General features: G+C 36.9%; 1 protein-coding gene across 3 annotated transcripts in view; it reads right to left on the bottom strand.

Moving 5' to 3' along the window:
• The window catches only part of sfl (N-deacetylase and N-sulfotransferase sfl), a 121,754-nt gene that overhangs the window by 18,733 nt on the left and 88,527 nt on the right, over positions 1 to 14,494 (bottom strand). For all 3 annotated transcript variants that reach the window (XM_074095475.1, XM_074095478.1, XM_074095477.1), the window contains exons 4-8: positions 13,397 to 13,649; positions 11,354 to 11,516; positions 9,224 to 9,430; positions 6,650 to 6,827; positions 2,260 to 2,505 (exon numbers count right to left, since the gene is read on the bottom strand). In XM_074095475.1, the coding sequence (XP_073951576.1) occupies positions 2,260 to 2,505; positions 6,650 to 6,827; positions 9,224 to 9,430; positions 11,354 to 11,516; positions 13,397 to 13,649 (1,047 nt within the window). The remainder of the gene's footprint in view (positions 1 to 2,259; positions 2,506 to 6,649; positions 6,828 to 9,223; positions 9,431 to 11,353; positions 11,517 to 13,396; positions 13,650 to 14,494) is intronic.

Raw genomic sequence — 14,494 nt, 5'->3', positions numbered from 1 at the left:
AAGTAGTTCATATTAGCTTTATTTGTAATGAAGTTACTTGTCATGTTATCTATGAATGTAACGGAATCTTTCAACTTGATTTTTGATGTTCTGATGACACACTATGGGTCGAAAGCCCGATCTAGATGGACAAAAACCATCACTGCAATTCTGTATTAGTACTAGCAAAAACGACAACAGATACTCCAGCCCGAGGTCACGATTCCGTTGATAATTTTGTGTAAGTACCCTACAATAATTAATTATTAATCTCGAAGTGTCAATAAGAGCGTTGTCGTGCGTAATAAAACCATTTACTTTCCGTAATTTCTTGCGTGTCATTCACAGTGTTTATTAGATTAATTTATAAGTTTTTAGTTTTTTAGTCATGGATCATGAAGTTGATGTACGTACTATTTTTTACAATTATTTCAATCGTAAATACTTCCACTTTTGCTGAGTAAAATGCCGAGGAAAGTGATGAATATCACATTTTTAGTGCATATTTTTAGTTTCTGAGACCAGAAACTACATGTACCATCTTGTACCATGGCTGTAATTTTTTTATGTGGTAGTCTCATTCATAAAGTATTGGATTAAGAACATTTGAAACTGCGGACGACTGCGGAACCACGCGATTATTATTATTTATTATAGTTAAGCTGAAGCTAAGTTATTTTTTTCAGAAACCGAAATTATTATATCTATGAAGAATTTTCACCATAATTGGGTTAAATACCCAAAAAATGAAAGAAATAGTCGCTTATTTGAATATATTTCAATAAAATTTCATAACAGTAAAGTAACAAAAGCTTCTATACGAAATATTAAATTGGCTATTCCCGAAGCTATCATTTTGTATTTTTTATGACTGCTATTCTTATTTTTTTAGGTCCCATTTGCAATAATGTTTCGGTTCTATTAAAAATGTAATGACCAATTTTAGTTGATCTCTTTTGCCGTAGTAATTCTTCCTATACAAAGGTCAATTTACACTGGTTTTCTTATTTTTGTATTAATATTTGCACAGAAAAGACAATTATTTTTAATTCTGGTCTATTAAGACAAACTATACATAAACACACCCGTTAGAACTGATTAAGAGTGTAAAATAATTTTGTCCAGCTAGATCGGGCTTTCGACCCATAGTGTGACAATACGATTATAATGGTACCATCGAGCTGATCTGATGATGGAGTTGGAAGCACTGGAACTCCAAGACAGAAAAATGCAACCTAGCCATTAGCCATGTTTGGGCTTGTTGGAATAGCCTTAGGGTTTATTTTGAGAAAGGATAGTATCCAGAGAGTGATGATGGAGCAGTCAGGCGGGCACTCGAACTTCACGACAGAAACCACGTAACCTAGCCGTGTTTTGGCTTGTTAGAATGGTCTTAGGGTGTATTTTGACCAAAGGTTTTCACAGTATGGCAGTTAGGTGGTTATCATTACAGCGTGTTTTTCAGTTTATTAAACTACCTATATAATTCCTATAAATAACAATAAACGATCTATGTAAATCGGCAGCGGGTATTTCATATGCTTGATCATGCAGTCACATTGGCATCTTATACTTACTGAACCCCTCGTTCCTTGTTTACGCAATATAAATTCAATGACTCAGCTCTCGGCAGCGTTTATCAAGTCGGACGATTTTGCGTAAGCGTGCTATTTGTCGGCAGGTAGAGGTCACTGGGACTTACCAATTTATCCTGGCAATACGACTGGGGTTTTTAGTGACGAGATCATGCATGCTATGAGTAATGATAAGCTCTCGCTCAATTTGATAGTTTGTTTTTCCAGCGTTTTTTAATAATATCAATACTAAAGAAACCTTTATTAGATTCTTATGATTTTCTTTCCACCGTTTGTTCAACCACTGTTCTCTCAGCAGGTCCATCTGTCAACGTGTCATAATTGAAAGCAGCGATTTGCGATTTGCATCGAGCTGTTAATTGGATAAACGTGTTTTATATCAAATGTAGTATTTTAAAAAAATGTATCGCGAGTAGGTGATTTAAAATAATCCTGGCCAAACTAAATTTAAATATGCCCTTTTTTATCACCGCATTCGAATAAATAAAAATGTTACAGATGAACTGTGTTAATAAAATTTGCTGAAAATCATATGACATGTGTTAATCCAGGTTAAAACCAGTTTAAAAAGTTTTTGCGTGAAAAACTACGAAATATCCATTCTCACAAACTTCTGCGTTAGTAATATTAAAGATTCCGAGCAAATCTTCCAACCGATCGCAGTTAAAAAATACGCACAACTTACCTAGCTGGTCTCAGATGCGGATATTCTTCAGTGCTGGTGACTTTTACATTCCAGACTTTCCTCCAAGCCTCGTAAAGGGGTTCGTGCACGGGGTACACCCCCGAATGATGCGGGGACACGGAGTAGCAGGAGTTGGTCGGGATGCCGTGGGCGACCGCGAATTGCTTGTTCAGCGTCATCTCTGCTTCCAATTGTGACACGTTGTTGTAAAGATGGGGCTGCTGGTGGTTCCACATGTGGCAAAACCTGTTGAAAAGAACAAGTTGAGCAAACGATGGAAAGCAAAACATTAGAAATTAGGTTTTTAGTAAGTAAGACCATGAAGTAAGTCTTTGTGAAGTCTGGAACCAATATCTTCTTGTTCTAGTTAAAAAGTAGTCACAACATTTTATCTTATTTATATTATGTTTATGTAGCTATTGAGCGCGACTTCGTCTACGAAGATTTTGATAATCGCTATACCACAGGTGAAAATTTACCATTTGACGGAGTTAAAATATTGCATGTGTTAATAAAGGATATCAACATCTTTGTTTTCAAAATTGCGTTCAATACCGTTCAGCTAATTTTGTAAGAAACTTCAAAATTTTCGCGTTTTTATGATATAACTTAGTAAGTAGGACTTACTTAAATGCAGAAGAACACAAAAAAAAAACATTTTATATCAGCAAAAATGTAAACAACAAGAGCGGATTTACATCCATGATCTTCCGGCAGGCTTTGCAACGTACATGTTTCTTGCATTAAGTCTTCCAAGTGAAGCGTCTTATTTAGAATTAGCACGAATCTGCATGCGAAATCATATACCTACAAGCAGCCATGAGTGCAGTGTTTTTAAAATTCAAGGTATTTGTTTAGTTAGATGTTTAAATTATAGAAAGAGTGTATCAGATTATTGTGATTGTTGAAGTTTCATTCTTGTATGTTTTAAACTTTCGTGATTTTTACTCATAATTAATTAATATAATTTATATATTTTAATTAATATAATAATAATTACCTGGACGTTTCGACCACATTATATTACAGCCACTGGGCTATAGTTAGACACGAGTGGACGAGCAGTCTACTCATGGCCACTGGCACTGGCCAGTGGCCGTAAAATTATAGTTTGTTAGCGTGATAAGTCTAGATTGGTGGTAGTCTGGTAGTAATTATATTTTGGTAACTCACTTATGTTGGTTTAATAAAGCTGATCAACGATTAAAACGCCTATCCCTAAATTACAAATGGAGACACTAATTCCTCTATAGTGGGAAACTAGCACGTGTTAAGAGGATAGGTGATAATTAGCCTTTGACTGTAATTACTAACCACGTTTGTGACTTAATTACGCGTAATCGTGGTAGATTGAATAACCAGAAATAATGAGTACATGTTTATACTACAATAAAGCGTTGATTAGTAGTCTGAATAGTTAATGAAGTCTCACGGTTTGCTTGTTTATCATTTGAACATTATGGTTGTGGTCTCTCTCTCTCTCTCTCTCTCTCTCTCTCTCTCTAAATAATGATGCATTGGGTATGTAAAGGAGGACTCAATGTGGCCCACAGGCTTAAAAGCTTCAAGACTTCTAGATGTGAAAGTAAAGCGTATCAAAATCCAAAATGGAACGCAATATGAACCAAAGATAAATACGCAAGCACGCTTTGAAAATTAGCTTATGCTTCGTAAGCTGGTTTATCATGTATCTTGTGCAACTGGAACTTCGTAAACAACCAAAATTTTACAATATTTTGGATGCTATAGACAAAATACGTAAATGTTTTAATGTTTATTTGGGCACAAAAGGTATGTACCACTTCTTAAAATAAACAAATTACAATTTACATAAACCAATAAAGCTGCCACCACTTACAAATGTCGTATTAAACAGTCTAATAAGCATTAATTAACACTTCTTTCCAAGGGGAAAAACAATAATGAACCTACAATTTGAGTTAATAGTACAAAATATAGCTAAACAAATTGTTGAAAACTTTTTGCGGCCAACCCGCGGTCAGCTTAAACCACTCTTTGAGAAATAAATAAGGTTTTTGTGCCTGCTGAAAAGTTAGCGACGATAAATCAAAATGACCGCGGTGAAGCAAAAGTGTCACATGCTAGTTTAGTCAGGCAGCGGGTTTTTGCCGAAGTTTTGAATTCGTTTGAACTTTTTTATTACGCTATTGTTTTATTTGGGGACAATACATACGGGACCTGTTAGGTTGGTAACCCGCGAACGGTATCGGTATACTTCTGAAGTTACTAGTTTTTACAGGATGTGGTCATTTCTGACCACTAGGCGAGCTGTATGTCGCTTATTCATCAGTGTGGGATAAAATATGCAATACAAATATACACTTATAATATACTGAGCGGCGAAAAATCTGGCCCTTACAAACTTGAAATACCTAACAACTAATTAAATATCTTTATCACAGTATTAGGACACATAATTATATAGAAAGGTATGTATGTACCCACCTAGTTAGTTAAAGTACATTATGCTTAGTTTTGTGATTTGTGGTATTCGATATAAAGAGCTTTTATCTTTAGGTATGTGCCGCTGATTAACTTCAAGTTAATTTTCTAGTGATGACGTGCATTGATACGACAATCCAGTCATAACAGTTCGAAAACAAACCAATAAAAATAATATAAAACTTTTACGATAAAAAAATATCGGATCAGTCTCAGATTAATATAGGCTTATATATCGACATCTTAATTCAATGTGTATTTTTAACTAATTGGTACGAATAATTTTCATAATCATGAATAGCATGAGTACCTATGCTTATACTACACACATTCAAAGTTTCCCATATCCATACTATAATATTATAAATGCGAAAGTAACTCTGTCTGTCTCTTCAATAAATTACGCAAATCTGTTTATAAGGATGTATTAAGGACTAACTTTTGCGAGGAATTAGTTTATCACTATCCCGCAGGAACTTTAATTGTTCCTTAGTAAAAAGTATCCGATGTATTATTCCAGGTTATAAACCATATGTGTGCCAAATTGCACCTTAACCTGTCCTCTCCCAGAGGCACAAATTTGTGACCAAATTCCTTTGATCATGTTATCCTGGGAGATGACAGATTAATCTGTTGAGCAGTTTACGCGTTTCATATTCGTAATTATAGTAGGATTACTTAATAAATTGTAGATACTCTTACTTTATCTTGCAATTACATATTGGGTTCCAAAATGTAAACAATACAAAACATTAAACATAAAACTTACTACGTTCGCGGATGATGCCAGCATTTTTCAAGCCTTCACTTGTAAAGAGGTATTTTATCGTTCAGAAATATTGCCTACGCCATTTCATTCAAGCGACCTCATTTGTTCTAAACCAAGGCATGGACGGAATGCACAGGCGTTTCAACTATTTCTTACCGATAAAAGAAATTTCCAAGCGCAAATTCACATTTTAACATAAATGTAATTCTTAGTGCATTTTAAAATGACTTGATGCGTGTTACAAGCATATTAAGGGGCTGTTTCACCATCCATTGAGTAGTGTTAACTGACGGTTAAATGTGATGCCGTCTCCGTCTATTCGAACAAAACAAATAGAGACGGCATCACATTTAACCGTCAGTTAGCACTAATCAATGGATGGTGAAACAGCCCCTAAGACTATGGAATATTGAATAAACACGGCATGCAATTTATCACTTTCATCTACGAGTAAATTATATTTATCGATACTGGTATTCAGTAAAAGTCTACCACCATTATAAGTCGAAGAATACAAAGATGACAGAACTTATATTCTTAACTAGGTTTTTTTTTTATATTCTGTAATATAATATTACCACTATTTAATCCCTTGTAAAAAAACCCTAATAACCGAATCAAACTAACAACTTCATTTTCGGAACACACCTTTTTGTTGACCGCACTTGAATATTGCATTGTCATCGGAGCTCCTCTATACCTACATATGCCCGAAATTTCAAGATAATCGGACAAGTAAGCCGGTAAAATCGAATATCAAAATTATTTTGCTATATTAATGATGTGAGGGTAATTTTATAAGGAAAAACATTTTCATCTCAAAGACGTGGTAGCCCAGCGGTTTGACCTATGGCTTCTCAAGCAGAGGGTCGTCGGCTCGAACCTAGGCTTGCACCTCTGAGTTTTTCAGGATTTATGGAGGAAACCTGCACACATCTGCGAAGAAATTAATGTGTGTGAAGTTCCCAATTCGACTGGATCCGCGAGACCTAAGTACTCTCATATTGTGTTGAAGCCTGTACCTTGCAGTGAGAGATATAAAGGTCGAGATGGTGACTTTCGATTTACAAAGTCTTTCATAAGAAAAAAGCTTTACGTGAAACAACCAACCCAACCAAGTCATCAGCGTTCCAATCCCTTGAGTTTTTTGCAACTTACCAGTTAAAGTGTTCCCTGTTCTTCAGCAGTGAATCGTCGCCTCGGTTCTCGAGCGCCGTTCCGTGGTGGTAATACTTTGCGCTGAAGCCGAGGTTGAACCGAAACCCTGGCACCAGGCGCTGGAGGGCTGCTTGGGACGCCATCAGTGCGGCTACGTCTTCCTCGTGCAAACGGGTACCTGGACATTTGAAAGTGTCAAATAGTGTCGGTCATAAATTTACTTGAGAATCTTGAGATTTGTCTTTTATTGCAAACTAGCTTTTCCAATTATTATTTTTCATTTTGTTTAACACACACCTTGTCCTGATAATAACATATTTACTTACACAACAAAACAACAATTATCCCATTTGGTGCCGTCGTTCGGAAGTTATGTGTGTACATACATTTAGGCGATTTATTTTTATTATTTATATAAGTAGAAGATAGATACTATTATTGAAGCAAAAAAACAATGTGTCCTAAACGTTAACTAATTTTCATTTGCGAAAGGAAACTATTTCGGTGTGTTGATATCAATCTTCGGAATCAGGCACGGTACGATTTAGGGCAGGACTCAAAGAATTATAAATTCTGAGAATAAGAGATTCAAACTCAAAGCGTTACAGATTATCCAACCAAACACAAATCGCTCGTACGTTAGCAGGATTAGGAGCCCATGCGTGTAACAAAGTCAACTGCAGCCAGTCGTATTATCGAGTTCAAATAACCATTCGAATATTAAATCCACCCTAGACGAGAATATCTAATGTAACGTTTCGCTCGATACGGTAAGGCAGCGTTGCACGTAAGATGTTTGACGTCGAAAATTATCAACGTTTTCCTTCGTAATCAGACGCAATGGAGTGACTTTCGGGCGGACAAAAACGTTCTTAACTAGCTATGCATGCTCTGCCTGTAGTACTTGTTGTTTAATGTGGGATTATAATGAGAAACACCCCGTGTAATGTTTGTGAGACTGTGTAATTAATGATGTTTTGTCGCAGAAACTTTATTTTTTACTTAAACAAGTCAGTTTCCGTTTTGTCACTCTGATGTAATACCTACGGGATTTAAAAATGTTAAGATATGACAACGGATTAAGCAATAAATATTAAACAGGGAAATGTTTAATATACTTAACACGATCCCAACGTTAAATACCAGTTAAATAATGCTTTACTTGATTTAAGCTCTCAAAAGTTCCAATTACACTCGGAATGTACTAGAATTTACTCGTACAATTGGTAGCCTTTGACGAGCGCGGTTTCAGTGGAATACATTGATCCGTAAACAATTTGGTAGGACATATTAATAAAACTCAAGTAATACGAGGGAAAATGTAACGAGCAAAATTTAACGCTCGAGTTTTCGACTATGAATTCATACCTGAGGTAATCTGGAATGAACATTAATAGCAGTTACACGAGCAGTGCAATAAACGCTCTACATAGTAATATAGTTAATATAAATATTATTAAAATACCAATACACAATGAATGAACTAGTAATATTATACTATTAATATATACTAGTAATATTATAGAATAGTGAAAAACTAGTTTCATTTATTTGATAATGCGGAACGATTTTAAGTTAACCATTAACTTTAGTAAGTTGACGAAGAAGTTACAAGGAGGAAGTCCACCATGTTTATGACATTGTTTATTACAACTTCAAAAGTTTTAAACTTATACTAAGTCAACATTCTTGAAATTGAATTCGCGAAATTGAATTGGCTGTGGCAAACAACACTAATGGTGAAATAATTCACCAGGTGTGAATAAACGAATATCAACACTATTTGGATTTATATCACATTTGACAATGACAAATAAATCATTCTTTTATTTTACGAATAAATAGCCATCGGAATGTCTCGTGTTTCGGCTGTCACCAGAAATAAACGTGTTTGAAACTATTAGTCCCAACACTGTAGTTTCGTAACTTTGTTTTTCGGCGTCGTAAGTCAACTCTTCAATAATCGTGTCAGTCCGGGTGCTTCTTTTTGAAGAGAAACGCTTAGTGAGGTACGTGGTTGAAAGTAATTTGGTCTAGTTTAATGTTAATTAATTCTTTCAGGCGTACTTTCTGTATAATATGGTACAGGGGATTCGTGAGGAAACCTGCGAAGCAATTCAATGGTGTATGTGAAGTGCCCAATCCGCACCGGGCTCACGTGGGAACTACGGCCCTCTCATTCTGAGACGAGGCCTGTGCTCAGCAGCGGGACGTATAAGTATAGGCTGGGATGATGATTATGATGACAGGGAATTCAGGGGTAACCGCGTGACTAAATAAATGAATGACGTGTACTTGGTGCGGTGTTGTAACCGAAGAAAAGTTTATTAATCGCCCACGCGTAAAAAATATAAATGATTCCACCTACCCTACATTCTATCCGCACACATACAATAATTCTCGATAGAAAATGTTACAAAAAGCAATTTATACTTAAACAGCGAGCCAAAACCATATCACATATTACAAATAAATTACAATCTCTTTATCTTGCTCCTCTGCAACTTATGTTACTTCACGCACGAAAAATAATGACTGTTGTTAGTTGAGTTAAATGTAAGCTAGCGTAGTTACCTCTTTCACCGACGAAGATGTCATCGATGTCGACGAGTATCCATCGCTCGAGGCTAAGGCTAAGTTGGCCGTGGCTGAGGTAGCTCAAAGCGTCCAGAAATAGAAGCCGGTGGAGCCAGAACTGCAGTCCAGAGCCGAACAACACGCGCTGGATGCCGTCCAGGCGGCCATGGTCTTGCATCGCCGTCGCCAGTGGCAACCGTTCTTCTGCAGTAAATTAGGATTGTTATGATGTTACCAATACTGATAATGTTATAATTTTTTTAATCACACAAATTGCACAAATATCTAACTGTACCAGCCACGTGGGTCATTAACCATTTTATATTATGTTTGTCCTTTATGCTATTTTTGTTGGATCAATGAATGAAAAGAAAGAATGAAGAAGAATGGGTGGAACCGGAAAGTGTCCTCTAAATTTCGAGCAATGGCGACTAATGAAATATATTCGCAGACATCGCCAGAGTAATCTGTAGCTCAGCTCGTTACAATACAATGCAAGTATTCTTTATTGATTACAAAGCAGTAGGTACGATAAATTATATCTACTTTAATGCGAAGTAGCAGCATGTTGGTACAGCACCGACGCAGAATGTCTAGTACGGGGTTACGCGGACCAGTCGGAGTTTACTTCATTTATTCAAACGGTATCTACGACTTTGCAGGTATGTCAGATTCCATCCCGTTTAACGATCCAGGCATGCATGCCTAAATACTTCACATTCAGCTTCTAACTTTATTTGCTCTGTACAAAACATAGCTTTTCGATTAAGCTGTTAATTAAAAGGGATTGTGTTGTCACAGCTCTTAATACGAACGGCGTTAGTGGTATATCAGATCAGTACTAAAATAGTCGGTTTTATGTTTTATGGAGTATATTTTAATTCAATTCTAAATTAATAGGTTTACTTAGTAGAAAAAACAATTTGTACGTTTCCAAAGATTTTATTTTGGTCGAAACGGAACGACTGGTGAATATTTAACACGTTTTATTTGCACGGGGGAACGGCGCGCGTGTGTATCGATCCCGTTATGACTTTAATCCCTCCTGCATACGTAACAAAATGAGAATATACGAGTCAGCTGATAACATTACACAAACATTTGAGCGCATTGCCTTTAAATAACACAGTGCAAAGGTTCGTGGAAGCAAACGTTGTTTCAGAAAACGCTGGCAACACGGAAAGGAGAGGAAGTTCCAAAAACAAAGATCCAGCACAAATACGGAAATTTTGCGCAATATTTATTTCGCGACCCTTTCCCATGGTAAGCTGACATACGAGTACGTACCTTCACATCAAACGAAAATCATTTTTAAACCTCAAAAAGTCTATTTATAATTAATAATATCTTTTGCCCGCGGCTTCGTCCGTTTGGAATTCGGTTATCGCGCGCTGTTCCCTCGGAAACTGTGCATTTTCCCGGGATAAAAATCACGTCGATCTGTCACTCCTTTTTGACGTGAAAGACAGACAAACACACAAACATACAAACACACACACTTTTGCATTTATAATGGATCTTTGAGCGCAGACACATTTCCACTTACGCACAAGCGTCATTTGCGTAGCATGTAGGTCCATGTATTATGTTAGTTTACGATTTGACTTCGATATCGTGTCACCCTTGAGGTGTGCCAAATAAGTGATGTTAATCAGGATTAAAGATACCCTTTTAAAATTATGATTTATGAGAGTCTATAAACCTGACGCGCACTGGCGTTAAATAAACACAACGCGAGCAGAATTATGTTCCACTCCTAAACGCAACACTTGCATATAGTGCTTGGTCGTGAAGCGTTTATTTATACGATTGTCGGCAATACAATACGACTAAGTATATAGGGCGTCAGCGCACCTTGTCAATCTAGAATTTTCCACTTAGTAGCAGCGCACTTATTCTGCCATATTGTTCACTTCACTGGTTCGTAGCTGTTCATACAATCATCAGCATAAGTGTATGAGCAGTTGTGGAACTCTTATTACCTTGGCAACAGAGTCATCATTGTGAGCTTCTAAACCGTTCATCCACTTCGACACACAGTCCTTTACTAGCCTTCGAGTTACCTTGCTGTAACCAGCCAGTCTGTTTATTAGAATGATTTAATAGCAATGTTCTTTTGTTTCTTACCATTAGCTGCATATTCATTCTGCCGCAGTGCCCACGCCACTGGTTCGTAGGTAGAGCTGTTGGCCCGGAAGACAGTCCAGTGATCGCCGGGCAGCGCACCCCACGCTGTCTCGCCAGCACGCGCCAGCCGCAGAACTGGTGACGCTGGGTTCAGCGTCGCGTCCTGTGCAAGATGGTAACTAAAATACATAAACTGTCTTCTGGACAAAATACAACAAATGACTGGAGTATTAATAAGGGTTTTCTAATTTTTCGATGGAAGTATTTTTCCAAAATTATTCTTTTATCAATTGTTTCGTGTGGACGAATGAAACTGTACGGTATTTGAAAACTCCTGATTTTGTCATATCTTAATTTTATTATGAAAATATAGATATACAGATAGTGTTTAGCGAAGAGAAAATTTAAATCGGTTGAAAATTGGATTTAATAACGCTTTTCTCTATGCAGCAAGTATGGCGGTACTGGCGTGTGACGTCACATGCCAGTATGTCTTTCTCTGTCTAATCCTGAATTTCAAACCTTTATAACTACTACTCTGAATAGATAAAATTTTCAGAAAAAAAAAATCGTTTATCCATATGAAACAATTGGGAAATTAATCGAAAAGCCAGGATCTCATTAAGGATAGTTGCTTCGAACATAAAATGGCAAAAAAGCTGATGTTTATCCTCAGGTATGCCCTATTGCTGGACACATAATACTTTCTCATGGAATGGTTGTTTTTCCATTAGCCGGCCTGGCACCGGTACGGCACAGAGGTTGAAATGTCAAAATTTTATCCCTATCCCGTGGGAATATCGGGATAAAAAGTAGCCTATATGTTAATCCAGGGTATATATTACATGTATGCCAAATTTCATGGAAATCCGTTTAGTACTTTTTGCGTGAATGAGTAACGAACATACATCCAAATAAACATCCATCCATACAAACTTTCGCGTTTATAATATTAGTAGGAAGTATTATAGTAGGATTAGTAGGATAGGATTGCAGTACCCAACATACTTGCAAAGCTATCTTTATAGTACAAAAACTTCCTGTAGATTAAATCCTAATATTCAACAAAAGCATGAATTTCAACCCGGAGTGATGTTCTCCATTAGAAAGAGTTCTTATTATGGTAATGCTTCCATTTCATTTGCATATCGCGGCAAGTAGTAAGTAACAGCGATAGGAATCAGCGGGAGTTAGGTCTTTACTGTCCGTAGTGTCCGTGTCTTATTCGGGATTCTATGAATTTCGAATTCGAAAATAGAAGTGCGTATTGTTTTGCTGACGCAAATATTATTTAATATAAGAGTGAGAGGGACGGAACGATACGAACTTCTATTTTCGAATTTTGTTGTAGCCCCCTGTATAGGCGGGTAGCAATTATTCTTTTCAGTTGTTTTCTTAGCGTGTTTCTTTTGCCGAGCTGTGAAGGATTTAGACACAAAATAATTCATTTTTTGCTGCTTTTCCTCGCAATCTGATGAAAATCATTGTTTATCACAGGCCGTAAGGGGATTACGCCCCTTAATGCATAATGTACTATTTCATCACACTTGGGCGTAAAGAGCTCTTATAACAAGCAGGCTAACTTGGTAGCAAACATGTGAGGCCTTTTCCTTGTATTAAAGGTCAAGGATTAATTGTTTTATCGTTCTTAAGACACAATGTACACACAGGGGTTGTCGTAGACATAGAAAATTACGGGTACAATGTTTGTCAAATGTTTAGCTGTATCAAGATTTTTTCAGATGTAGGTAAGTATCAATTAATCTAATTTAAGTTGAACGCAACTGTAGCTTTCTCTATATTATAATTGAGTACTGTCACGCATCCTCGCGTTACAAAGTAGACAATATGGCATTAAACGTGGCGTTAATGCATCATCAGACATGTATTGAAATGATTATTAAAGTCACATATACAATTTTTATTCTGTGTCTATACTAAAACTACTGAATTTCAGCCTTCTAGGTCGAAGGGTTTGAGCTGCGATGAGTTAGTAAGTCAGGACTTTTCTTCTTATATAACTAGGTACTAAAATACTCTTACCTTAAGCCTAAGATTGGTATGCATGAACAGCGGGAACCCCTTCAGCTGGGCCCCGACTAGGGTCTCCTCTCCGGGCGTGGCGAATCCCACGACGCCCACAGAGTACTCCCGGCAGTATTTGTCGAGTAGTTCCCTGTTCCACTTGTCCATGTTGGCATATTTTGATAGGGACTCGAACACGATAACGCCGTAGCGGCCCTTGTCCAAAGTGGTGAGCACGGGCAAACTCTTGCCCGCTACTTCCACCTTGTACCTGTGGACAAACATTTGATATCGGTTTTAGCAACTATCGGTTGGACAAAAAGACGATGGCGGAAAAGGTCTTCGAGCACGTCCGCGACGGCACGGGGTCGGCTACCGGGATTCTAGCTTGAGTCTCATAGGGCTAACAATTTCAAGTCTTTGCCTGCCTGCCAAGCACCAGCAGATGTTTCTGTGCTTCTACTTCTGCCCGGAGGGTGTGGTGTTCCATCGTTTTAGAGAAGCGACAAAGACGACATTCAAAAATCCCTAAACTGTTGTAATATGATACTTTTTTATGTATAATTGAATTTGCATTAGTTTTTTACTGTAATACTGTATTTTTCTATATTGATAAATAAATAAACTATCAATAAAACGGGTAAAAGAACAAGTCGGTTGCATGCGTCTGTAATGAATGAATGAAGATCTATTGCTTAGTAGTGATAGATATTAGGTATACCTTCTAGTAGAGATCTATTACGTGAGACATTGTCGGTAAAAACAAGTTTGTGGAAAATTAACTGATTACACAAAGTAGGTCATGCATGCCGTGCTTCTAGAAATTAGGCGCAGGAAGATATAGTTAGTCGAGCGTTTTAAATTACTAGGGTTTCCTTTAAAAACACGGTACACATTAGTAGATACTAGGTCTCAAACCAAACATACTATTTGAGTCATTACCTACTTAAATATGTATTGGGACTAATTAGGACCGAACGACGATATCTAACTAAGTCGTAAAAAAAGTTTTTAAAACAAAAACTTTTTTTACGACTTTTTCCATAATAACTCTAATTTTCTGTTGATTGCATCTTTCAAGCGTAGTTTTTTTTAAATATTTTTTTATAAATACAT

This window comes from Choristoneura fumiferana, chromosome 12 (assembly GCF_025370935.1).
Source record: "Choristoneura fumiferana chromosome 12, NRCan_CFum_1, whole genome shotgun sequence".
NCBI lineage: Eukaryota > Metazoa > Arthropoda > Insecta > Lepidoptera > Tortricidae > Choristoneura > Choristoneura fumiferana.
Note: the sequence above shows the minus strand (reverse complement) of the source record. Positions and strands in the feature narration are given on the sequence as shown.